The sequence below is a fragment of the Osmia lignaria genome, chromosome 4, assembly GCF_051020975.1.
Source record: "Osmia lignaria lignaria isolate PbOS001 chromosome 4, iyOsmLign1, whole genome shotgun sequence".
Taxonomy (NCBI): Eukaryota; Metazoa; Arthropoda; class Insecta; order Hymenoptera; family Megachilidae; genus Osmia; species Osmia lignaria.
The window spans coordinates 7571257-7597489 of NC_135035.1; the positions used below are offsets into that span (position 1 = coordinate 7571257).

Below are 26233 nucleotides of genomic sequence, written 5' to 3' on the forward strand. Positions count from 1 at the left end.
ATTGATGAATATTCTCTTTCTAGGTTCTTAGAAATTCTTTTTAAATCAATGACCATTAACGTGTCTTTTGTAATTTCTTAACGATAGGGATTGGTAACGAATATAGACGACTAATGATCTAATGCAATTTGAGTATTTCCAGCCGGCGCTCGGTGACTCGAATATGGGATTTCTCAGCAACTCCATGTGCACGTCGACGACAACGAGCCCCGACAAGGAACACGTGTTAGCCCACAACGATTTAATGTGAGTCACAACTATACGAAAGAAAAAATGACCATTCATCTCCTGAAAACAGTCCAAATAACAGCTGCCAATTCCATAATCCCGAAACAGAGATCGTATATTCTTATTTTCTTTTTCTGACCATTACTCGTGAAAATCCACAGGTCGCCGTTGGATGAACCAGCCGTGCACATAAAACAGGAGGGCCAAAGTCCGGAGGGTGGTAAACTGACGAGATTAATAAAACGGGAGCTACTGGACGCATCCGCGGAACAAGAGGGCGAGGAAGATCAAGTGGACGAGAGGGAGTATCCCGAAAGTCACGGACACGATTCCGGCCAGGACGAGGACATGGCTGAAGACCTGTCGATGGCGCCCGACATAATGACCCCGGAGGATCAGATCGAGGCGTAGTATCGTACCTCGAGAAACGATTAGGTTCGAGCTGTCGCGTTTTAAGTCCGGTCGTGTAAGAAGAACGTGAAGCTGCCTGTTCCTCGAGTCGACGGAGAACCAGGACCAGGAAGCGTAAAGAGGTGAAGAAATGACGAAGAAGATGACGATGAAGGCCCCTAGAACCACCCAGCCCTACGAATCCTTCGTAAGACATCCCCTTCACCCCCTCCACTCATCATATCTGAAGCCGTGAGAACGTTCGAAGCGGCTTCAAAAGGTAAAGACAAGAGGAATAGAAGCGAACATAAGCGCGGAACTTGATCCGTGCTTGATCGATCGCGACGAATGAAAAAATTGATTCTCGATCGAGTCGTCGCGATCCTTCGATCCATATCCTTACTCAAGCAATCGCGAACAACGATGTATTTTCTGTTCTTCTTCCATTTCGTTTCGGAACCGCGGTTATATCTCTATTATACATGTATACATAAGTATATACATATACATATATCTCTAACACCCTCTCTCACACTCTCTTTCTCTCTTTCTCTTTCGTGTACATTGCATTAGCGAGTAAATGAAGAAGGGAAAGCAATCGCATCCGCGTTAGTTCGTCAAGTTTCGACGAACAACTAACACCCTTTGAACAACGAGAAGGGAAAAGAGATTTTTTCGGTCTGATCTTCGTGGCTCGTTTCTACTTCCGTCATCGTGGATACACCCGCGTGTACGCGCCCCTCTTTTGCGTGAATGCGCGTTCAGCGTGCTATGCTAATCGCGACCATCGTTTCTGGACCAATTCCGAACAAGGTAATTAATAGGTTGATTGTTCTATAATTGCGATTATTCGAAGCTTTGCTTTTTCAATTTTTTCCCCCAATTCAATTATTCGATATTAAATTCCTCGTGCCGAGATTATCGATGACCAGAGTTTGGTCCGAGTATAATTGTGTAAATTTGATTTATTTCGCGTACGATCAAAGTCGAATGATAGATGGAAATCGCGATTAGGATAGGACGCAGGACAATCGTCTGAGGATAATAGAAGGGTGAATAGGAATGGTTGGGGAATTAAATTTAAGATAAAATTACGAAGCTGCGGCGACGGTGGCGACGGGTACGCGAGGGAACGACTGACCCTTTTAGTCTTAAATGTATATCGTTCGTGGTAATTAGGATATCGTGAGGATCAAAATCTCTCGTGATGTAAAAGGAAAGTGGGTGCTCCTTTCGAAAAGAGCCTCATTCTCTAATATCAGACACTTAAGGTTAAGGAAGCGTTCGCGTACGAGGCACGAGCGCAATCCCGACGTGCCCGGCCGTTGCTCTCTTGCTAATTACTGTATAGTTTAGGAGAAATTAACTAAGTAAGTAGTTTCGTAACGATCGACGATCATAAACGTCGACGATCCCGTGGAGGAGGAACGTACACGCGCCGGTATCCAGGCGATTATTCAAAAACTACATGGAAAAGCACGTTCGTGCAAAATTTCAAACGAATTTACAGGAAAAATATGACAAAACGATGAAGGAAGTAAGAAACGGGATAAAGAAACACAAAAAGTGGATGCCATGAACGCACTTATAAATAAATTCAATTACCATGTATGCATATACATATACATATATTAATACGTATACGTATCGGAAATTATAAGAAAATTAGATATCGATCACCCATTTCCCGTTCACCGTTTTTCCCTCCAAATTCTAAAACAACCACCGCCCTCCAATTTTCCGCTCCTAGTCCTGTGTAATCAAGCTCGGTTCCGAATTGAAAATAAATAAATAAATAAATAAAAAAAAAATGATAATACGACTGGATAGAATCGTCGCGTCCGAAATATACGAAGGGGTCGTACTCGTCGGTCTTCGAACCCCTGAAACAAGTCGAGTTTAGGTGGAAAGCGCGCTCAGGTCGGTATGGGAGAGCTTTCCTTTGGAGATCTCTCGCGGTCAGAGGTCACCACGAATGTAAAATCGTATTCATTTCGACGAACGTCGACGGATTTGTGAATCGTGGCTGTTCGTATCGCGTTTTCGAACAGCGACCGGAACACGATCGCGTGTGATATATTTCCGTTCGAGAGCTGCAGCCACACGGAGGTTTGTTTGTAATATTTTTGTAAATTGAATTCGTTCCCGAGGACGTTAGAGACGTGTGCTCCGCTCGTGTAGATAGCTTTTTAGGATCGGGCCTTCTCCCCTTAATTGCCAGGGTAATTATTAATCGACCACGAGAATACTTCCGTCGCGTCGGCGACGTGTAACGTGTGTAACACGTATCATCCTTATCGCGATCGGTCGATGTGAAAATAAGACACCGTCGCCAAAGAAGTTTTTCTCGCGTCTTGACGTTTTAACGATTTTTCTAGTAAGAAGAAATTATTCATCTTTGGGTGTCTATATTAGCTCGACTTCACTTAGTAATATTAGCACAACGAGAAGTATCCGAGTCATATTTGCTTCATTTTTCTTTTATTTTACAGAACGAAATTCACGTCGGATTCCAGAGATCAAATCACGCGATTGTCGTAAGCATTCTATTTTCATTCCTGTTTAACCCTTTCGCTCTTGGAGAGACACGTTACAAAATTAAATTTGGACTTAATTTTTAATATAGTGACACGGATAATCAAATGATTTTTAATTAAAGTGTACCGTAGCGAAAGGGTTAACACGTTGACTGTCACAGTGAAAATAATCATAGTTCGATTTTTAATTTACCATCTTGCATAAGTAATGCGATTTAAATACTACCTAAAATTTGTTTCTTGAAATGAAATTCAATAGTGCTGGTCACTGACAAACCCCATGGCAGTGAACGTGTTAACTACTTACTCTGTCCATTCCGCGCGTGTAACGTTAGTTAGCTTAGGACGTTTAAGTTTCGGTCTCGCATTATTCCAAGCCGATTTCCCTTCAAAATCAACAACCCAGCAAAATTTCCTCCGTTCATTCACGGATCCATCAGGATGCTCGTTCGCGAACGAAATCAGAAAACTTTCGAGAGAGAAAGGGATCAAGCGAGACACGCGTAATCCGCGAGTGTGTGCATCGTCACCTGCGTCACCGATCGATCAATCTATATCGGCTAATCCAGAGAAGAAATTATGAAAAAATAAAGAAAAGTGTTCCGAATGATATAAAAGAAACGATCGCTAGGACCAGTGCCGTTTTGGGCTCGCTTTCACGTAATGCTACTATTACTAATCTAAGTCTATACATGTATTGTGTATAATGGATTAAGGACTCGATATAACATAGGAAAGAACTCTCCTTTGTAAATAGTTGAACACTCGTCGAGGCATTAGGGATTTGCGAAAACATTGCGGATGAATGGAAGTTTATCGATAATGTGGTATATAAAAGTCTATATATATATATATATATATATATACATATAAATACAATACAACACACAGGACAGACACACAATGCGTTACGCGTATCCCGTCTGCATTTAATTTTTACTTTTCAAATGTCGGATATCGCTGTGGATCATTCTCTCACGGCAGCTCGAATCAAGATTGTACTTTCTCGTTTTATCGTATATATATATATAAAATGTGTGTGTGTGTGGGTGTATGTACGACGATTGATCGAATGATAATGAACGGGAGCAAACGATCGATTTCGAGTGAACACGATGTTCTTCAAGTCGATTCACTTTTAGCACACAGTGATCGTTTTAACGACGTTTTTCATTTCACGAGCGTTGTTCTTTTTGTATAGTAGCCGGCTGTTACCTTGCGGATATTCTATATTGTACATGTTTATACGTTCCCTGTTATGTTTGTTGTATATTTCTAAAAAAGAAAAAAAAGAAACGTAGGTCTGTATAAATGTTTCGATTTTCGTACGAGCGTAAGAAAGACGGGATTTTTCGAGTACTCTTCTGGTTCATCGTTTATTCACATTTTATTCGGCCAGATAATACTTTTATCTCTCTCCCCCCCTTCTCTCTCTCTTTTACATTTTTTTTTTGTATTCATGTTCGTTTCATTACAAAGAATGGCGAAGCAACGCGATCATATCAAGTTAGGAGGTATCGAGTGAACAGTGCTGAATCGATGGATTTTTATTCGTTTGTTGAGTTTCATTATTGAAATTTTATAGAGTTGATGATGAATTTAGTTTCTTCCGGGATATCGAGCTTATTACTAATTAATAAAATGATCCTTTCGCGATGATGGTTTTCACAGGTGGCACGTGTTCACTCCAAAAATGTAACGCGATGACCGAATATAAACGGGTTCGAGGCATTATCGATCGCGGATCATTGGAACACGGGGAAAAATCTATTTTTTAAAACGTGTCACATTATACGAGAACAACACGAATTCGAAATTATTCCGATCGTTTCGATCGGATCTCGACGGGTCGGATTCGTCGATGAATTTTTCAGTATTATTCTGTGCCGCATGAAAGGGAAAAGAAAAAGAAAACGAGGAAGTTCTTAAACGCGATCCGAGCTACTTTATTAGATCAATGAAAATGAATTCCTAGGAACATTTATCGTCTCTGGATTATTTGATTAAGTATTGTATGATAAGTTGCCTTGTAAAAATGTACCGATTTTACCGAAGAAATTAAATGTGTTACTGAAAGAAAAACAATCTCTCTGGAACTGTTTCCATCGACAAACTTTTTTTTTCTTCGCCAAGAGAAAAAGAAAAGAACGATAGCGGGCAATAGCAATTTATCAATTATAAGTAGAAGTGTAATTTGTAAGTAACACGAGAAAATTATCATTTTTCACCTGTACTTTCTTTGTATAAGACTGACATCGTTTGTATATGCTTAAATATGATGTTGTTTAGGGTATGTCAAGGTTTATACACGTAAATTAAATGTGTCTACGATTAATATGTGTTTTAGGATCACAGAAAAAAAAAGAACCTTATATCATACTGTAAATAGAACACTTAAGGAGGTCGCATTTTCTAGCTCGAATTAAGTATTTAGAGTTTAAGTCTTTATCTAATAGAATCGTCTTGAGAAGAGTATACATACTTAATAAAAAGAAAAACAGCAATTCGTGAATAAGAGGATCCAAAGCTGTCTAAACTGTTTGTTTCCGAACTCCTTGTTTGTCATATTTAAAATAAAACAACTGCAAACAATTTTCTATCGCTGAATCATTCAACTTTTCGAAAATAGTAGTTTTTGTTTAATATCATTGAAAATTCAGAATCTTGATAATTCACTGTATTCTTTCTTTTATAATTTTGAAATTTAATTATTTCAGTAGTTGTCATCTGTTGATATTGTGTTATCATTAGTTGGTAAAGTAAAAATTTTCTTTGTTTCAATCGATTAGGTACCTTCATTAGATTTAGAAGAAAATTACTTTTTCAACTGAAGGTATGGCGAAACTTCGGAAACCGTCATGCTGTGATTTAGGTAAAATTTTGCAAATAAACTCCTTTTTGGAAAGAACAACCGAAGGTATTATAAGGAAGTCTGTGATAATTATGCATGCAACATGCAGTTTGATTTTTCCTCATTTGTAATATAAGAAAATTAATATAAATATCAATTAATTATGACTAATCACGAAACATGTAATTAGTAATTATCCTACTTATTATATACAATACTTACCATTTATATTCCTTTACACAAAAATGAAAGAAAGAAACACCTTACTTGTTACTACTAAAATATTCTTCTTTATTCGAGCGATTTACATGCTCAATCTTTCAGAGCTTACAATTTCGAACGTTGTAAAAATAAATATCATCCATGTATTGCTAGTTACGACTAGAGTTAATTAAAACTTATGATTCTACGATTTCACAATTCTTTCTCTTGATTTATCTTCAAACAACTTCCTGAATTTCTTGCTTCTCTACTTGTCGCAATTGATTAGACACCAATTCCCATTTCGAAGACCACGAAGGCTTCTCCATTTCCTGGGTGTTCACTTCTTCTATCAGGTTCATTAGTCTGATAAAAAATTCATTCAGCTTCGCCGCTGTTCCCCGTCGCAGTTTCTGAAAATTTTTACCTGAAACATGATAGACCGATTAGAATTCATGTTTGAAACGAGAGATACAATCGAAGTCTCTCGCGTTTCATCGTAACACATAAAGTCCTGTAATTATTAATAACATAAATAGGGACATTCGACACGAATCGATATTTGCTGGCGATCAACCTTGCCGTGTATTTCTTAGAGCAGACGTATGTCAATTGCACAGGCAATATCCATACCTCCATCAAATATTTAATAGCCATCGCTGGAGGATGATTATTGGTAACAAAAATAATTTGTCAAACCCCAGTATCAGTCGTACGTAACCTAAGATTAAATGGAATAGAGCTTGTATCAAATCATTGACGAGAGGAAATGAATAGATTGCTCACAGGAGAAATTAACTGTTTTGTCAGACACGCGATGGTATGGATTATTAAAGACATTAAATGTTTGAATTTAATACTGAATTTATAAATTTGGATCTTTGGAACATTTATGTAATTATTAAAACATTCAAAAATAATAATTTTGCAAAATCATAGCGTGTAATTTTTGGAAATGAAAAATAAGTTATATGAATTATCACATTTGAGTGCTTCTATTTAGAATTCCCAGTGATCTATTAAATTTTCATCTTGCAATTTGTATTCTTTATATTTACTAGCAGGGTAAAAGGAGCTCCTGATCCAGATACTCTGCTGCGTGAGGGCAGCCATGAACCTCTTCGTTATCAGACTTTGACTTTCAGCAGTCATTGGTCTCAATCTACTGACGAATCGTAGGAGATACTCCAACAAGTATCTATTAGAAGTGGGAAGCTTTTCAAGACATCGTTGAGGCTTGGAACTCCACACAACAATGTAGCTAAGACTATCAACGTCGAGCAGAGGGTGCTTCACTGTCTCCAACCACTCGAATAATAATCCTGACAGGATGTCCAAATCAGTTTCCATTTGTAATCTCTGCCAAGCTGTGGAACGATGATTCAGATCCATCTAAAAATAAACAAACACAAAGGTTATAGTTTAATTTCTAAAGAAACAAATTTCATAATATTAAACCTGATAATCCTGTAAACGTTTCTTCGTTTTGTCATGTAATGTCGCGTTATCTCTGATCAACGCCCTGATCGCCACATCGGTGCTCACAGTTTCGACGGCTGCATTTTGTGCAGCAGCTTTGAGATCTATATGAGATTGAATTTCTTTGTAACAATCATTATCTGCGAGGTCCTGACCATGAATTCCATCGCCAAGAACGTCGTCCACATAGTTGTCATCTAGACCTGCATAAAAGGCTTCTTGATTAAATGAAATCTATTCATTATTTTATTACATACATAATTGGTATACCTGGAAAAGTAGAATCACAAGATGGAGTGTCAGGGGATGTACAGAATACGTCGCTTAATCTTCCAATATCGTCCGAAGTGTCCCTCGAAGATGCTTGGCTACTACTTGCACACGCTTTAGCAGAACCTGAACGATTGCAAAATAGGTAAAAAATTTTTCAAAATTTTCTTCAATAACAATTGAACGTATCTTACTGGAACCGTCGTAAGAATCAGCAAGTGATTCAGCCCAAGAATAAGAATGCTTAATATTTCCTTTGCCGTCTCTGAATTTCTCCAAAACGTGAGATATGAACTTCTGGGTGAAAGAAATATTAGAAATCGTGTATTTAATCTCACAGGGAGAATTGTCCTCCTGGCAATCGCACAACTGGAGAATCCGCTCGCAGATCGTGAACACGATCTATGGTTGAAATAAATTAATAATTTACATCGCTTAAAATCTGTCAAGTATAAACGAACCTTCGGGATGTGTTTAAAGGTACGCTGCTCGTATCCGTGTAGAACATTCTGTTGCTTTCTCAGGTGAGATTGCAAGCTGCAAGGTTTGCGATCACCTATGGCGCTACTTAAAGGGAAAACTATCATCTGAGGAAGCACAAAGTGCTCGAATTCTTGGATACAGAGTATCTGCCCTCGCGTTTGTATCGCGCAGGGTCGTTTCATACGAACGAACCTAATGGCATCGTTTGCTCTTACTCGAAGACTATAAATGAGGTAGCACGCGATCAGGACTCCGGTTCTACCTAGACCTGAAATAATTATTCGTGATTCTGTTAATGCACACCGTAGAATTAATAATTTTCAAATTGAAATCGAATCGGTATTAAAATTTCAACTTATGAATGAATTTATTTCATGAACAAGTTTAGCCGATATTACTTTTATCAAAATGAAGCAGTGAATTGAAATATTTATCTCGGTATGGTTACAAGCGTATCGATCGCATCTAATTCGAGAAATAAATTACTCGTTCGTGCTGGAACCATGAATCGGAAACGGAACTCGTAATCGCGACCGGTCGAGTTCCGGGGTTAACGAGAGTTATGATGTATCCGATTCGATACTGCCATGGTATATATTTCGTGGTTCTCTAACACGTATCCACAGCTAGTAATTAAGTTACAGTTCGTACATGCGAGGCACGCGTGGAATTTCGGCTATTCCATTAAATCATGGCTTGACAAAACGACCAGGAATTCCTCGATGGAAGAATCCGCAAAGTTTCGTGCGTTTTTCATGGCAAATAATTTCGTGATCTCAGAGAAATAAATCGTTCGCGTCTGACAAGTATCTGAATCTACTGTATATATTAAAAGCGGAAAATGGAATAGCTTCGTACACGTAACGATACGATTACGTGAGTATACGATCTGGCATGGTTGTTGGCTACCAACCCCTACGTATACAAAGAAAATATAATTTCCATGATTGTTAAGCATGCATGACTCGTAGTATTTTGTTATCAAACATCTGATCGATCGATTCAATCAAGCTAAATAGGTTTACTTTAAGGCTTCTGAACCTCGTGATTATATCGAGCAATAATTTTGGTCTTTCGAATAGATTATTTAAAGGTGAAAATATTTATGAAGAGTTGAAAACTGTTACGCCCTAATTCCTTATCTTCCTTAGTCTATTTTTCGTGCACATAAATTTTGCCGAGGTACCGAAGTGACTACGTTTATGGTTGGCAAGCACGCTTCCCGTCAATTAGGGAATTAGTCATGGGCTCGTGCGAAAGGGGGTGTTAAGTTTCTTGTCGATTATGGGATTGATCGAGAAACACAATGAACACTTTTATTACTATGCTGCTTTTTATAATTACATATAACTATTCATAATGAAAGGGTTAAAACTCCAATTTCCTAAATTTTTAGAAACAGCTTCATCTTTCTTTTTGCTTTACCTACAATTTATTTAAGACTTTTCCTTCTTTTGCTCAAATATTATTCTTAGATGTCATTTTCGACTAATGTATATGCCGTACGAAACGTGTCATTTGTTAGGCTCAATCGAAAGTTCAAGGGAGATGGTGTGCATAATGAATGCAAAAATTCAGATGCACCGCGTTTGGTCGTCGCGGTTTTGCAGCACGCAATGCACCAAAACAGTATCGCGACTCGGTCGAACGAGTTTCACACGTGCCATAGATCGATACGTTTAAAGGTTACAAATTGCTGATAAGGGAGACCGTATAGAAAGTAAGGGCCTCGGATAACAACTATCTTTTTAAATTAAAGCGGTCGTTTTACGAATCTTGATAAGAGAAATCGCATCGACGTGTCTATTCGCTATCCAGATAACATCTTCGCTGACTTCAATATGTAAAATCTACAGATTTAATCGTGTAACGTCATGTAACGTCAATTCAACGCTCAGATCAGATAATCGAAGACAGATGGTTGTAAAATTGAAATTAGTGTAACGGTGATAAAAAAAAAAATTGGATCGATGAGTATCGGAGGAGATCGATTTACCAGCGTGACAGTGAATCGCCACTCTTCCTTCTTGCACGGCAAAGGCCACGACCTTGACCATATCCAAAAGTTTGCTCATTGTCGCATCCCCGTAGTCCTTCAATGCAAAATTGTAATAGTAAACTGTAACAGAGTCGTGAAATCGTTTTTTTTTTCAGACCTTGAGGGTAGTAGTTTCGAGTTTAGTGCGGTTGCTATTCAACCAGCGATACTTTTGTTTTCTCTGCATGGATACACGATTTTGCTGCATTGCATGTTCCACTTGAACCCCTTCGATTTAATTCACCGAGTTGCAGCTGACTCGTACGAACAAATTTCACCCCCTACTCAAAGGCAAATCAACCCCCACTTGCAAGAGACACAATTTTCAATATATTAATTTAATTATTTGTAATATTTAGCTACATGCAGTACTCAATTGATCAGTTCTACTATTGAAATTTAGTTGCATCTAATTTTTGAAGTATATATTGATATCTTCGCTATATTTTTAATATTTAAGTAAGTATTTAATTAATATTTGAATACCTACTGTCATGTTTCATGAAGATGTTAGGATCGTAAGTGAAACCACTTTCTTCGAGGGGGCCACCGCAGCTCGCATGCTCTCCCGGCGTTTGTAGGTTTATTATAGTTTTTATACTCCACCCTTGAAACTGGGCAATTATATCCTTTTTTATTATCTGTGCGGTGTTTGGTCGTGCCATCGCGAGGACGTCGTCTGTCACCCTACAGGAATTATCGACCCTTACAGTTTCTCCATTTCATGATGAAACGAACAATTAACAGAATATATCCCTGATCAAAATTGTTGGAACTTTCAAACAATTCGGGGGAAATCAATGCCACCAGCTTATATATTATTTTTATCTATATATTTTACAATGTATGTATATTAGATCACGTGACATAGAGCCTATTTTGTTTGTGACATGATAATGATCGATTTCATTTTATTTATCAACAAAATGTATTCAAGTGAAAATTGTATCCTTTTATTTGCAAACAATGAACTGGACTGAGAAAAGGTTCATAATCTTTTATTGCCAGCCTTACCAATGCGAAAAGATGTTCTGTATTGCCATGTGCACAGGCGGCCAGGCTCTTGGATTTTCATATTTGCACCTAGAACCACCACAGAAAATCGCGCACTGTATCGCCTGAGGTGTGAATTTCCTCAAATTCTCGGAGAATTTATTATAACCAGCCTGGACCTCGCAGAGATCCACTTGCCCTGCTTGAAAACCAGCCGGCACCAGTGAACTCACATCCATTCTACAAGTAAATTTTCAAAATTCCTATCATACACGTAACATAAGTTCCTTTTATACGGTTTTCTTATTTAAAAGAAATCTCATTCCATTTTTATCTTGATCATTCTTTCAATATTGTTTATATTAAGAACGAAAGAAGCGCGCACTTACATGTTTCAAAATAATCACACCCCTTCCATCCATCTCATTGCCGTAAAAATATAAGTTCTCCTTAAATTTGTCCTTCTCTATCTGCCTGAAACGCGTCCGACAATTCCAGCAGAATTCTTTTCCAGCGATTTTCTTTGCGCAAGAAAACACGACAAAGTGTAACAATTAATGCAAAAAAGCACTTTACGTACTGGGGTAAGCGCATAGCGACTGGTAGTTCTGCTAACATAACGCTACTTTATCTATCCTTTTATCACACTGATTGCGCCTGCGTCGGTTCTACCGACTATAAAATCGCTTTTGTTTCATTCCACCCCCACTGTACACCTTGTTAAGCTTAAAGTACTCTTTACCTTTTCTATGAATCATTAGGCAGTATAACTCGAGGGGCTGTTCCTCCTTCAACAGTTGGATTTCTCTTATAATTAAATCAGTAACTTATAAAAGATAAACTTAACATTTTTTAGATTAAGTATAATATGAGTAACTCTGGAAGATAAGATATCCTATACAAATGAACCAAGTTATTACTTTAATATGGTAAAGGATAGAAGAAAATGTAATTAGGAAAAATTAAATGGCGTTGAATAGAAAATAACAAGGTACTTTTGAAATTGAAAATGGATTAAAAGGTATTTAGGAAGTCGATAACTCATGAAATATTTCAAATTTTTGTATAAAATATCTGTGTTTGAATTAAGTTCCAGCAGTGATTACAGATCCAACAAGATTAGACATGCCTTTGTTTTCGAAGGGTCATGATTTATGGGGTCCCAGACACCCCAAAACAAGATTAGGTCTGCATGTAGAGAGCACAGCCAGTATGATAATCGTATCTGTTTTACCAGTCCCTCTTTTACCGCACTGCAGACTAACATCTCAAAAGATACACTTTTCACTCCCTTTGATTCTATTTTTTTTTTAAATCAGTCAAAAGCAGCACAAAACTGGACAATTATTATTGTAATTGTTTGATAAACTTGTATTCACTTCATGCACTTCGGCAAATAAATCATTTGAAAAAAGCAACTGAGTTTGATCTTTAATAAATTACAAACATAATATACATGAACATCAAACCTAAATCAGAACACAGTAATTACTTCCCAATATGACCTAGAACGAGGTGCGACCTCCTCACTCTTATAGCGGCCGCCGAGGGGTGCGGATCAACCTATCAAACATACATATACTTCTAATTTACCTTCGGAGTTTATTTAATTTACTTTATTTATTTTTTCCGATTATTAACAAGCTCATCAAAGAGGAATAAAATTCTTCTGGGCCGACCACACCTTTTATTTATTATTTTATCTTTCCTTATGGACTAAAGTCCACCCCTTTAAGTTATTAATTATTTTATTCTCCTTTATAGGACACATCCAGGTTTCCTAATTATTTATTATTTTATTTCTCTTTATGGGCCTCGCGGAGACCACCCTTCCCAGTTATTGTTTATCCTATTCCTACTCTTTACGGACGAAAACCCTTTGCAGTAATTTATTTTTTTCATTCTTTTCGTGGACCTCGCAGGGACTACTCCCAAATCACTGTATCCTCGTATCCTTATTATCCCTGCATCCCTTACATCCCAGCACTTCTTACATCTCTGCATTCCGTACACCATGGCATCCCTTATATCCCTGCATCTCTTATATCCCTGCAACCCTTGTAATAAATATATTACAAATATAATAATATATTATGAAAAATATATTTATGGTCACTGATTCGAGTAAAGGTAAGTACAGGTAAGTAAAGGTAAGTAAAGTCTTTTTTTAAAATTCAAATTTAGTTCCTTTTTTCGCCGCCAGAGGGCGCTGACCCAACGTCGAAAATTTAGTTCACATTTTTGCCGCCAGAGGGCCAAAATTGTTGAGTGCTTTAGTTCCTTTTTCCCCCGCCAGATGGCGCTGATCCGACGTCGAGAATTTAGTTCAAATTTTTGCCGCCAGAGGGCCAAAATTGTTGCATGCTTTAGTTCCTTTTCTCCCCGCCAGATGGCGCTGATCCGACGTCGAAAATTTAGTTCACATTTTTGCCGCTAGAGGGCCAAAATTGGTGCAAGCTTTAGTTCCTTTTTTCGCCGCCAGAGGGCGCTGACCCAACGTCGAAAATTTAGTTCACATTTTTGCCGCCAGAGGACGCTGTTACGAACGCCGAAAGCGTCGTTTCAAGGATGTAAGTGATAAAGGGATGTAAGGCACCGCAGATTGTAGGAAATAGCGTGATTTGTGGGATGCAGGGCTATAAGGGAAGCTATAAGGGCTATAAGGGAGTTGTAAGATGAACAGAAAGGATAGGGAGATGTAAAGGGTGTACGGAATAGAAAGGTGTAAGGGATAGAGGGATGTAAGGCATACGGGGATGTGAGGGACGCAGGGACGTGAGTGTGACAGAGGTGTAAAGGATGCAAGGATGTAAATAATGCAGAGATATGAGGGGTTCAGAGATGTAAGGGAATCAGGGATGTAAAGGATTATTACACATGGGAGTAATAAAATTTACACGTTCGTCCTCCTAATGAGTTTATTCAATAAGCTAAGAAGATAGTTACAGCAAATTAAATGAACGCGGAAATGAAATATAGATACTGTTTGTTTAGCAGATAGATCTGCACCCCTCGGCGGTCGCTATAAGACTGATGTTGTTTCACTTCGCTCTAGGTCGAACGGTTGATAACGATGCCGCAGTCATCTACCTTTGTTGGAATCAGTGATTGCACCTGGGGGAGGACGGTGGAGGAGTGTCAGATTACTACTGACTAAAACCCCACGGCGACCGACACTGGCGCTGAAGGAGTGCTCTGGGACCTTATGTACATATTATAATCCGGAGCCCTCCACGACTGCCATATTCATACCCATCTGGAGAGCCGCCGCTCTCGACGCCAGGGGCCCTGACGGCCCCACCGGTTTTGGTAGGGAAGCCAACCTCTTCTTGCTGCTCCTCTTGTTGCTGTAATATGATAAAACTGAGCTTGAGACACTAACTAACAATGAGTAATGGGGTATAGTTTTTGATATCGAATGAATCTGCTTTTACCATCAAAGTGCGTTTGACTGTTGCAGTGCGAAGTATTTCTCATTTTTATACTAGAATAAAGCAGATGGCGCTCGTTCTCAAAGCACAAATTTAAAACTACTTGAAAACAATGGCATACCTAGTTTTGTTGGATCTGTAATCACTATGCACTGTAAAGTGTTTCACATTTTTATACTAGGATAGAGCACGTGGCGTTCTTTCTCGAGGCTCATGCTCAGGAACCCCCGAATACAAAGGCATATCCAATCTTGTTAGATCTGTAATTACTGCCTCCACCCAGTGACTACAATCACTGCTCCACCTAACGTGCGGAGCTCGAACTTAATCTGTTCGTTCTTCTCACTTGTAAATGGGATTTGTTCTCACTTGTAAATAGGATTAGTCACGACCTGTGAAACACACCTATTGTATTAGCGATAGACGTGGCAGCAGCTATTTTACAGAATTACTAGTTGTGATGCTAAAATACCGGCGATACCGTAGGTAACCGCAGCGCAATGGATCATCAAGTATAGACACCTTTAGATAAGATTATTTTGAGCGTGTTAAGGTCTTATTAATTTTCAACGATATATCGGCTTGTGGCTCGGTGAACGACGATTAAAATGTCTGGTTTCGACGAGAATCCCTTCGCGGAACCAAGCATCAATGATCCGTTTGCGGTGAGTAATTTAACAGCGGCTAAAATCAAACATGTATCACCTCGTTCAATATTGCGTGTAAAGCTGTCAAATGGAAATAAATCTATACAATTGAATTAAAAGATTTCATTGAAGATCATAAGCGAATATTCATCTTATGTCTTGACGTAAATTGGCATATCAATTAAGTAAATATTGTGCATTTTTTCATATTGATCTTTGTACTTGTACATATCTTTATTCATGTTAAAATTGATAATCATGATTTTGTATATCAGAAATTGTCATCTTGCGTACAACCTTATGTATATGTATCAAATAAAGAAAATTCTGAAATGGCTGTTGATTCTATATATAGACATCCTCTATAAATATACATTCATTGGGAATAACCATACTCAGTCCTTCTTTTTCATGGCTAATTGCTATGTAAGAAGAACAGTTGACAATTGGGAATATTTCTAAAAATAGGATCCTGCAATAAGAAGAGCTGTATCCTCAACACCAGCTAACAGAGGCTTGGAAGATTATAATCCATTTGCAGACCAAGGTTCCCAAGGAACTGCACAGGTCAGAGGTGCTGCAAATCCTCCAATCTATGGAGGAGTTGGAGCAACACAACCAGCCACTCTTCAGCCCTCAAATCAAGAAGCTCCACCAACTAATTACACGCGTACTCCTCAACAAACAGTGAATGCAGCACTTGGAAGCACATTGTCTCCTACTTCAGATGTAATTGTATATGCAATTATGTGTTTGCAAATGTTATACAATGAATCATCTTTGTATTTTGATTACCAAATTTTAGCAAAGATCAGAGCCAGAATGGAAAGCAAGAGCAGAAGAGGATATGAGAAGTTCAGCATATTATCGTAAGTCCACATAACAAACATCAAATATTCACCTAATATTTACTACTACTGATCAATTCAAATTTCTTGTATTAAAGCAAAACCACACAACTGGCCACCTTTACCTGATAAGTGTTGCTTCCAACCTTGTTTCTACCAAGATATAGATGTGGAAATAAGTACAGACTTTCAGAAGGTGGTCAGGCAACTGTATCATCTCTGGATGTGTAAGTTTAATGCATCACAATTAGGTTTTTATAGAACAACAGTCATCAACCTACTAAATATTTCCTTTGAATTACAGTTCATGGTTGTGTCATGGTTCTAAATGTTTTCGGTGGATTCGTGCTAATCTTATGTAACGAAAGGTTTTCAACATTTGGTCTTGGAATATTATATCTTATACTTTTTACTCCATTTTCGTTCTTGTGCTGGTACAGACCAGCCTACAAAGCTTTTAAGTACGTATCTTGATCAATGCTAACTTACCGGCTTTTACACGATTATCTTACACGATTCGTTTATTTCAGGAATGATAGCTCTTTCAACTTCATGGTGTTTTTCTTTGTCTTTTTCTTTCAATTAATCGTAACAGCAATTCAGGCTATAGGCATTCCTGGCTCAGGAACTTGGTAATTCTTTAACCTTTACAGCGGCTCGACTGTCGTTTAGGATCGCGACTGAAACTCTTTATTATTTATAATTACAGTGGTATAATAACAGCTATGATGATGTTCGATAAGTCCGCGAAGGGGATTTTTGTTGGCCTTTTGTTGCTGTTCATCGCCTTTGGTTTTGTTCTTGCTGCGTGCGGTGATCTTCTGTTATTGACGAAGGTAGAATTGGAAGTTCGACGAAGCTTTATCTTATTAATAAGATGCTGAAGAAAATTTACATTTCAGATCCATCGCATTTATCGTTCGTCAGACGCGAGCGTTTCGAAAGCACAACAGGAATTTGCAACAACATTTTTGCGCAATGAACACGTGCAAACTGCTGCGAGTAACGTTGCCGCCAACGCTGTCCGCACCCAAATGGCTAATGCTGCTAATCAACCACGCTACTAAGCGTGATTTTGCTACCCTCCAGAATTTATTCTTCAGGTACTCTGATGTTTTACTTATCAGTAAACCGATAGATCATAGTTTCGATGCTTTTGTATCGAAACGAAATTATGTCGTCTTACATTGGAAAATTATAATGTAAATTATAATCTTTTGAATCATGTTTTATTTTTCGTGCATGTTTTGTTGAAATTAATCGTATAATTAATTAGCAGAGTGTACACGAATACTCTTAACAGATGCTTATAAATTATCATATCTTTTTCGCAGCAGTATTTTATACTGGAATAAAACATACTGTTTGTACAAGTGTGTGCGTTTATGTACTACTTAACATATATTTCATACGTTTAATTTAAAAAGGAAAAAGGAGGCACGGAATAATTTATCATGTAGTAGGAGTGAGCTCATAATCATATCAGTAATTCTTATATTATTGCTTCTATTATACATCAAATATATTTGCTAGCTTTTCTATTTTAGAGTGGCACTTTTATTCATGATGTTGTAATCATGCGCGATTTATACGATGGAAAAGCGTATTCGGTTTGCTGAAAATCAAAATAATTTTATAACACAGTTGTATCCACGAGTTCGTAGAGTTTAATCTTCATTTGTTGTGTTGATAAGCGTTAACTTAATTACCAATTATACGAAAATGAAACATCTTTATATCTATCCCAATATTGTCCTATACATTCCTTGCAACATGTAATATATGGCCTTTCCTTATTAAGTACTTGTTATCTAGCACCATAAAATATTATATCACTTTGTAAAGTTTAATCTATATAGATAAATAGGGGATATTTTGAAAACAAATAACTTTTACATACGTTTAACTATTTATTAATTATCGATAAATTATTTGTAGCCTACAAAAACAAATAATTGGGTTATATCGTTGCTGTTACTTTATTGGATGTATCCAAAAATGTCCGAATGAAGTGGGAAATTAATATCGAGTAGAAAAAAAGAATGTTCGGGAGATAAAAATAAAGAATTAAATGTATCTTGTTATTTGTTGAGACTTGATCATACATTATTATACCCTTTTAAATATATTTTTAGACATGTAACACTGTTTAAATTGATTGCAATGACTATACGCCATCTTTATTATATAGCGGTTAACAATAGACTAATTCGTTTTGTATAAAAATATTTAAAAAAGATGTTTAAATTTTATAAATACACGCTGGTACATTTGTACTTATGTAAGCAGTGAACAGAACAAAAAAATTGACAAATAAATATTTAGTTTACTCATAAGAAATTTCCTTTCCGCAGTGACTCCTCTTAAATACCAATATCTATAACAAAGTTTCCAAGTTTTCTAAACCGAGAGTCCTCAGTAATTTTTGACCTGTGAATTTCTCTGATTAGATTAGATTACTCTGTTAATATGAATAAATATATATACCTTCGAATCGATAAGTGGCAATCGGGTCTGTTGGAAACGAACAACCGGGATCCACCTCTGACGATGTTCCTGTTCCAACTAATTTTGCCACGAATATGGCATCCATAAGTTCAATCCTCGATCTAAACATTAATCTAGCATGTCCTTCGGCTAGCCTAAAAATGAGATACATAAAAAATATTCCTCTTAAAAATTCCATCATCCTTTACCTAATAAGACTGTCCAAGAGCCGTACAGTAGTCCTTTCTTCTCTTCTATCCGGATGTGATCTGTGGTAAAGATAAGTTGCCCTAAGTACCATTTCCGCCTCTTTCGTTAAGGCTGGTTGCAGGGAATGCACATAGGCCAAGTATTCCCTCAAACTGTCCTCCTTCCACAGACCTTCAGTCTTCAAAAGCTCGATGTGATTCTTCGAGTCTCTGGAATTGATAATTAATAAAGTAACCGTAAGAATTAACAACTGTGTAATCAAAATTGATTACGTTTGAGCCAGGCTTTCGTTAACTTCGCAAGCAGCCTTCAAAATGTGGTCCGACGTTAGCTTGTCCCATTCCGGATTCCTGTTATCCTTCAGAAGCAATATCAAGTCGAAACGAGATAGAAGAGGATCACCTAAGCTCGTTTCCCACTCTTCGTCCTCGGCACCAAATTGACCACCGGCTGGATTGATGGCTGCAATCACCGAACACCTCGAGTTCAACGTGCTAACTAATCCAGCTTTGGCGATTGATATCGTTTGTTGCTCCATGGCTTCGTGCACGGATGTCCTGTCGTGTGAACTCATCGTGGTGAACTCATCCACGCAGCATATTCCGCCATCCGCTAACACCAGTGCCCCAGCTTCTAAATGCCAGCCGTCCGAGTCCTGTATAATTAGATAAAAATGAATCCGAACGTTGATCATTATGGACGGAGGACTGCATAGTAACGGCAACTAACTCTGACAGCAGTTGCTGTTAGACCAGCTGCAGTTGATCCAACTCCGGTTGTAAAAACAGACCTCACAGCCAAACGAGTTGCTGTGCGAAGCAGTTTCGACTTGCCAGTTCCAGGATCGCCGACCAACAGAAGATGAGGCTCTCCACGTACACGTGTTCCTTGATCGATTTAATAATTGTATTTTGCACGAAGAAAATAATAAAGATGAGAAACAGAGAATTACCGTTGTCGTTGTATTTAGTCACACCCCCAGCTAGGACAACGGCTAGGGCTAACTTAGGGGTGTACATCCCATAGAGCTTTCAATAATAAACGTTTAAATACTTCTTGTCAATATTGTTATTAGTTGGGCATTATACCTGAGGGCAAATCGATGCAAGAATATTGTCTCTACCAAGCAAAGGGTTGTCGTTGTACTTTTCCCAATAATTTTCGAAAATGTCTTTCATCTCTTGGCTGGAAGATGTGTCGGATATCTTCCGCCGGACTGTTACGCTGTTTGCTATCATCATGGTTGTTGCTTCTAAACGTTCATCAGGTTCTAAGGGTCCCCATATTCGCACTATTACACCACTATGGGTATGTATGTAGTATATCAATTAGTAAACTGTATTTCGGTGTTTTAAAATAGTTACTTATTCACCTGATTTCGACATAATCTCCTGGTCTACATTTATCAACTAAATCATCCAGCAAGGTGATTTTCAGTTCCTCAACCAAGTACCTGGTATCTGTTTTACCCTTTTCCTAATCAATAGTTAATTTTCTAACTTAACAATGTTAATCAACCATGAAATAATGATCAAAGAAAATTAATAATATACTTGTACTCTGATTTCTTGGCAATCTGAGGAATCTTCTACATCAAACTCATTGATGGCTTTTAATTTTGTCGCATTGCATGCTTCACACTCTGAGATATCTCCAAAAGTTTGTCTCTCCCATTCATACTACAAATACAGGACATGTAAATTATTATTTCATATAGGATTACAGAGGGAGATTTATATGTTTCAACCAACTTTAATGTGATTAATGTGTTGGCACTTCTTGCAGCTGTATCTTTGGACAAGCTTTAATACTGAAGGCTGGGACATTCTTACTACAATGCCACTTGTTGAAACAAGTTGCCCAATTTGTCCCTGGTCCACTGTCAGTGGTACAGCAGTAACTCTGATGCGTACCTATTCATGATATTCCCAAAATGAAGAGAAAAGAATTTGTTGAAATGTGGAAAAGTAAAACCATGCATCATTACTTTCTTTTTAACAACTTGTTCTGGTTTTGCCAACTCCTGTTGAGCTTCTACAACTGATTCATCGCAAAGTGGTAGATAATATCTGGGATATTGTAAAATTTTTTGTGCCATATCCGTATCATATTCAAACAGTGATACAAAGCTGGAAAACAGTTATCATGAATCATTCTTATGACTCATTTACAGAGTACACATGACTCACTTTATGTAGATTGAATAGAAACCGCTGATGTCCAAGCTGTCCAAAATTTCTTCTAATTCTTCTCGATGGTTTTTCAATAGATATTCTTTCATTTTGTGCCTTTAGAAGACTCTTGAGGTTATACGTATTAGGTTACTCACACCTGTTACTACTTTCCCGCCAAAACTATCAAGTCACGTGCTCTTCATTCATAATGAATGATACGTTTTCATTGGCTTGTTAAAAAACGATGAATGAAATTAACTCTACCATTGAAGCGTACGAGATGTGTAGTAGAAACGAATGAGAATTTAATTAAAAATTAATGCTTGCATAATGTTGAGTAATATAAATGCTGTTTAATATTAATAGTGTAATGAAATAATTAATAAAACATTAATTCTTTAATCTAAAATGGAAATTTTAATTTTTGAAATAAATTTTTTTCATTTTTTCGCACTCATTTTATCAAGAAAGGGTATATGTTATAAAACCGCATCGGCAATTCACCCATTAATCAATTCTCACGTCTTTCTATCCATCTCGTGATTCTGTTTTGGTGGTTTAGTGCAAAATTTTGTGGTGAAACTTAGCCCGCAACAGTGGAAACCTTTTCAGTGTCTACTTTTTATCGCGAAACCGCGATGTTCCATCGATTTTAAATTGGAATCAAATATCTATCGACGCGAGAAAAAAAAAGTTAGTATATGCGAAGAATGTAGGTGTTAATTAATAAAATATAGACGCACCTATTTCAAATGTATATATTAATATATAAAATGTAAGTGGATAGTGGAATGCAAGTTAAACACACATCGTCTGTATCGGTTTTACGATGTCATTAGTAACGATTCCCTTTACGACCTCTTCCTAAGTTATAAATTACTCGTCGGATCCAGCGTGGTCTGGGGAGAAACAATGTAATTAGCGTGGCCGTGCTCGCACCAAATATACGTTTGCACACGTTTCCACGTATAATTGCCTGGTGCACGATCAAAACTTGCCTCGGTCCGTTTCTACAACCTAAAATAGAATAACTCTTCGTAGCAGACCCTCGACTTGTATTCATCTTCGTTGTTGTGAAATCCCGTAAATCCTTGTATTTGGATCTCGACGGTAATTACTATTTGCATTTCACACCGTGAAATTTCTTCTCATAAGATTTCTAGGATATAAAAAAGGAAACGAGGCACGACTTCAAGAGGGTTCAGTTCCATTTAAAACGTCGATTTTACCGGGTGGAAACGTCGCGAGACGTAAAATTTCCCTTGTCAATAACTTGGACAAGTGTACATTGTCGACACCGGGATCGTGTGTGTACAGCCGCATTTCCTGTGGGTGCAATTCCACGTAAGTTGTCAACGACAGGCATCCATGGAACGCTTCCAGGTAAAATTACCGAACTTGTATAGTCGTCGTGGCGATAACTCTTTGCGAGAACGTATCGTTAAATGCGTGCAAAAACTGATAATTAAAAATACATTTTCAGGGAACTTAGGACAGTTTAACGTGTGAACGTTTGATGGTTTTAGTTTCACTGGGATTAAAGCTCTAACGAGTATTATTTGAACGTGGGCACGAAACGAGCTGCTAATTATTCAGAGACCTCTTAAATTCCACGGAGACATGTAAATTCATAATTTTGTATACAACTTGGAGAATAAACGTTCCGGCACTATTTCGTTCCACGGAATAATTCAAAGGAACCATCGTACCAAAGTACAGTACTCGACTAACAAGAAAATTCCATTTAATTTATCTCAAAGCGTCTTTGCTTGTTTTCGTGAAATCAATAAACGACGTACGATCACGGGGCTCTTTGAAAAAGACTGAGAAAAAGAAAAGGGTAGTCAAACATTCTCAACTCCTTCATAAGCATTAAACGCAACCATGCTCGAGAAGCTACCGGTCTCTTCTCCGACTTTAAAAGTCCCTCGTTCCCTTTTTCAATTTCACGAACACGGTGTAGAGCAATAAAGGTTTTCCAAGAAGAACGAAAAGCGCAGGCAAGAAGGCGATCGTTTAAGAGGAACATCCGAGAAAAAGAGGGCAATGAAGAGGAAAAGGGGTCGGGGTCACCGTGTCCGGCAAGGATTCCACGTCGTTCTACCGGGTCCTGTGCGCGGTTTAATAATACATCCTAGGAGACCGTTAATCACCGCGTGAAATATAATTTAATACCCGAGCGAGCGAGGTCCGACCACTAAAAATGACGAACGGCCAGGAAACACGCGGCAAGCTCAGCCTGCAATCATCCTATCCTCCTCCGGTACGCTGCCATAGACACCCCATGCTGTTGGACCTGCAATAACGATAAAGGCTTCGGTATTCCTAGACGATCCTTTTGATGTGGTCTCTCGTGAAAGGTTCGCGAACCGCTTCTGCATTACATTCGTTCAATGTATTGCCACTCGATAACTTTAATTCCTTCGTACGAGGGGGTGGAAGCGAAATGTTTTAAAATATTGACTTTCTGGCATAAATGGTATAAATGGAACCACCATATTTGCTTTTAATTTTGAAAAAACCAAGGGAGATTCTAAAGGGAATATTTTTGAAAGAATCAACCTATATTCAGATCCATAGAATCCATTCTTTTTATCACCAACGTTGGTATCGACCAGTTTCGTCCTGTCCCTCTAGTCAGCTACTGGTGCCCTTTGAAATCGGGTTAATGTCCACGACAATGGCTACGATTTTGTCCGATGAAAGCATTCAGGAGCGATCTTCCTTCCGGCGTGGAAGCACGCTTTTTATCGACACCAACCGGCCACGCTGCGAGCCAGCAATTGCGAACGGGTGGTTCTAGTGTAAATGGAGTTTCACCTGGAAGGTGGCTCACCCCTCTTTGCAGGAACTCGTTACGATTCTTTTAACGAGAACTTTTTACCGACTGTGCCGGACCATTTGTTATGGTACACCGGAGAAGACTACCGTGCCGTTCGTTGGAAATTAGAAAACCTTCAATCCCCCCTCGTTATTGTATTTCCTATTCTTCGTTTGATGGATCTCGGATTAGAATCTACTTTATTTCGCCCTGAGTTCGAAGCTTTTATTACGAACCACGCACAATGGGGTAATTTAATGAAGAAAAAGTGGACGATGTGTCTGATATTACAATTGCAGGTCGCGTTTGAACCGCTATTATCCTGGCATTTCACCTCGAACACAATTAACCGAGAGAGGGTGGCAAACTATGCGAGACGTTATAAGTCTATCGTAATAGCTATAAATAAAGCTATTAGTGTGGCCATGAACGAACCACTCGATCGTGCAGACGACTCTTTCTTGGCTCCCCTACTTCCCAAGTTTCTATATAAATTCTATATGTCCCTATATGTTTCTTGAGGGGGAAAGTAATCATTGCTGAAAAGAATATTTCGTTTCATTTTCATTAGATTCGCTTATATATTTTCTTCAGGTTTCTAAATAGTTGCTGAAAACTTACGCATTTTGTTGAGGCACCAGGAATTTATACTCTTTGAGATGAATATACATGAATTCTGGTAAAAAAAGAGAAAGAAAAAAAAGAAGAGAAGATTGCCGAAATATCCACCCGAGCTGCCGAACGTGAGCCATGGCGTAGCAGGGGTTTCTTAGACAGGGGTAATAAAGATATAAGGACGTCGTTTTATAGGCTTTCATCGTAGTAGGATCGAAAAATACTCGTAGTCGGTAAACGCTATTAGCGATAGCTGCAAGTAATGCGCGAGTAAAAATAATGGTCCCTCTAAAGTATTTTCAAAGATGCACTTTAATTCCCTTCGACAAACGACCAAGTCCTTCTCTTTCTTATTTGTATTCAATCTTTTAAGGTTTCTTGTTAAATTCTTTGGAATTGATTTCTGGCTGGTTTCAACAGACATTTCGAAGGCAGGATTTCCATTTAGGGCAGCTCTTGGGAAACCGTTGCTCGATGTTTTCGTAGAACAACATGGAACCGATCCATAAATCACTTTTCGATCTCCTAACAACGATATTATCCCGACTGATCTCGCCTTTTACGAAGAACCCTCTCCCTTTAAGCCGTTTCACAATAATTTACGAGGACAAGCCGTTGTTAGCGATATACTTATTCAAGAGAGATTGATTTATGCGAATTTACACGTGCTTCTAATATTTGTTTGTACGTCGATACGCGTTCAATAAAAATTTGAAAAAAAAAAGAAGATTGATATTTTAATGCCCTTTTCGCCTGTGGTAATCAATATATTAATAGTAGATTGTCTTTATTGATATTTATGGAGCGGGAAAGTATGTGACTAGCCTTGATGACCACACGATACAACGTCATCCGTTGGAGATGTAAATTCAGTAGAAGAACTTCATTTCCATCCATCTTCCTTTGTCTCTGTCACGCTGCGTACTGATTCGGTCGACGCTGAAAAATAGACGTTCACCTTTAACGATACATAATGCCACGAAACGATGAACAATATTTCCCGCCACGCGCCGACGTTACAATGAGAATAAATTTCCATTTTGAGCGCCAGCAAGACACAATATATTAAATCGTTCCCCTTCCAACTTGCCATCCCAGTGGGTCGCGTGATATATGTACTTTATTATACAGAATGTCTAAAAGAATCGATCTACGTAAAAAAAATTCCAAAAATTCGTTTTCAAAATAATGCATGTGCATCGGATAAGTGCATTGCTGCACTTGATTTGAGATATCTCCTAAACTATTTTGTTCTCAACATTTTACCCTAATACTTTCTTATAGAGAATGTCATCTAGAATCGATCCGTGCAAAGAAAAGTGTAAAAATCGATTTATAAAAAAAGTGCATGTGCATCGGCTAAGTGCATCGCGACACTTGATTTGAAATATCTCTCAAACTATTCTGTTTTCAAGATTTTACCTTAATACTTTCTTATACAGAATGTCCGAAAGAATCGATCTACGTAAAAAAAATTCCAAAAATTCGTTTTCAAAAAAATGCATGTGCATCGGATAAATGCATTGCTGC

At 38.0% G+C, this 26233-nt stretch overlaps 4 protein-coding genes across 21 annotated transcripts in view; 2 read left to right on the forward strand and 2 right to left on the reverse strand.

Annotated features, from left to right (window-relative positions):
- FoxP (forkhead box transcription factor P) overlaps positions 1-4358 on the forward strand; it is a 209270-nt gene extending 204912 nt beyond the window's left edge. For 15 of the 18 annotated variants that reach the window (XM_034322852.2, XM_034322842.2, XM_034322843.2 and 12 more), the window contains 2 exons: positions 134-246; positions 390-4358. In XM_034322852.2, coding sequence (XP_034178743.1) covers positions 134-246; positions 390-639 — 363 coding nt within the window. In that variant the 3' untranslated portion in view covers positions 640-4358. The remainder of the gene's footprint in view (positions 1-133; positions 247-389) is intronic. The other 3 variants (XM_034322839.2, XM_034322845.2, XM_034322849.2) reach the window with 1 other exon arrangement.
- Positions 4359-6298: 1940 nt separating this feature from the next.
- LOC143305266 (uncharacterized) lies at positions 6299-12057 on the reverse strand. Its single transcript, XM_076688105.1, has 10 exons — positions 11860-12057; positions 11492-11710; positions 10968-11164; positions 10436-10558; positions 8418-8707; positions 8151-8358; positions 7957-8082; positions 7666-7889; positions 7266-7599; positions 6299-6634 (listed from the first exon to the last, which is right to left on the reverse strand). The coding sequence occupies exons 2-10, from the start codon at positions 11707-11709 to the stop codon at positions 6447-6449; spliced, it is 1908 nt and encodes a 635-aa protein (XP_076544220.1). The 5' UTR covers position 11710; positions 11860-12057; the 3' UTR covers positions 6299-6446.
- A 3217-nt stretch (positions 12058-15274) lies between these two features.
- On the forward strand, positions 15275-18488 carry Scamp (secretory carrier membrane protein). Its single transcript, XM_034322891.2, has 8 exons — positions 15275-15566; positions 16017-16277; positions 16354-16417; positions 16495-16623; positions 16701-16857; positions 16927-17028; positions 17106-17232; positions 17299-18488. Exons 1-8 carry the CDS (start codon positions 15510-15512, stop codon positions 17461-17463), a joined length of 1062 nt encoding a protein of 353 aa, XP_034178782.1. The 5' UTR covers positions 15275-15509; the 3' UTR covers positions 17464-18488.
- A 135-nt stretch (positions 18489-18623) lies between these two features.
- On the reverse strand, positions 18624-24579 carry LOC117603573 (DNA helicase MCM9). The gene is made up of 13 exons (XM_076688060.1): positions 22011-24579; positions 21283-21938; positions 21081-21222; positions 20845-21006; positions 20647-20772; positions 20466-20569; positions 20182-20395; positions 20046-20121; positions 19823-19980; positions 19366-19748; positions 19093-19302; positions 18884-19038; positions 18624-18826 (listed from the first exon to the last, which is right to left on the reverse strand). Exons 2-13 carry the CDS (start codon positions 21372-21374, stop codon positions 18774-18776), a joined length of 1875 nt encoding a protein of 624 aa, XP_076544175.1. The 5' UTR covers positions 21375-21938; positions 22011-24579; the 3' UTR covers positions 18624-18773.
- Between the last annotated feature and the right edge of the window lie 1654 nt (positions 24580-26233).

What these genes read in the sequence shown, in the direction of transcription:
- Scamp (XM_034322891.2), top strand. Translation starts at nt 15,510, where the DNA reads ATGTCTGGTTTCGACGAGAATCCCTTCGCGGAACCAAGCATCAATGAT. An exon ending in GCATCAATGATCCGTTTGCG is followed by an intron (nt 15,567 to 16,016) that starts GTGAGTAATTTA and finishes TTCTAAAAATAG; the next exon opens with GATCCTGCAATAAGAAGAGC. An exon ending in CCAGCCTACAAAGCTTTTAA is followed by an intron (nt 16,858 to 16,926) that starts GTACGTATCTTG and finishes CGTTTATTTCAG; the next exon opens with GAATGATAGCTCTTTCAACT.
- LOC143305266 (XM_076688105.1), bottom strand. Translation starts at nt 11,709, where the DNA reads ATGGATGTGAGTTCACTGGTGCCGGCTGGTTTTCAAGCAGGGCAAGTG. An exon ending in TGATTCTTACGACGGTTCCA is followed by an intron (nt 8,083 to 8,150) that starts GTAAGATACGTT and finishes GCAATCGTTCAG; the next exon opens with GTTCTGCTAAAGCGTGTGCA. An exon ending in GAGCTCCTTTTACCCTGCTA is followed by an intron (nt 6,635 to 7,265) that starts GTAAATATAAAG and finishes ATCATGTTTCAG; the next exon opens with GTAAAAATTTTCAGAAACTG.
- LOC117603573 (XM_076688060.1), bottom strand. Translation starts at nt 21,374, where the DNA reads ATGAAAGAATATCTATTGAAAAACCATCGAGAAGAATTAGAAGAAATT. An exon ending in GACTAAATACAACGACAACG is followed by an intron (nt 19,981 to 20,045) that starts GTAATTCTCTGT and finishes AAATCGATCAAG; the next exon opens with GAACACGTGTACGTGGAGAG. An exon ending in TGCCACTTATCGATTCGAAG is followed by an intron (nt 18,827 to 18,883) that starts GTATATATATTT and finishes AGAAATTCACAG; the next exon opens with GTCAAAAATTACTGAGGACT.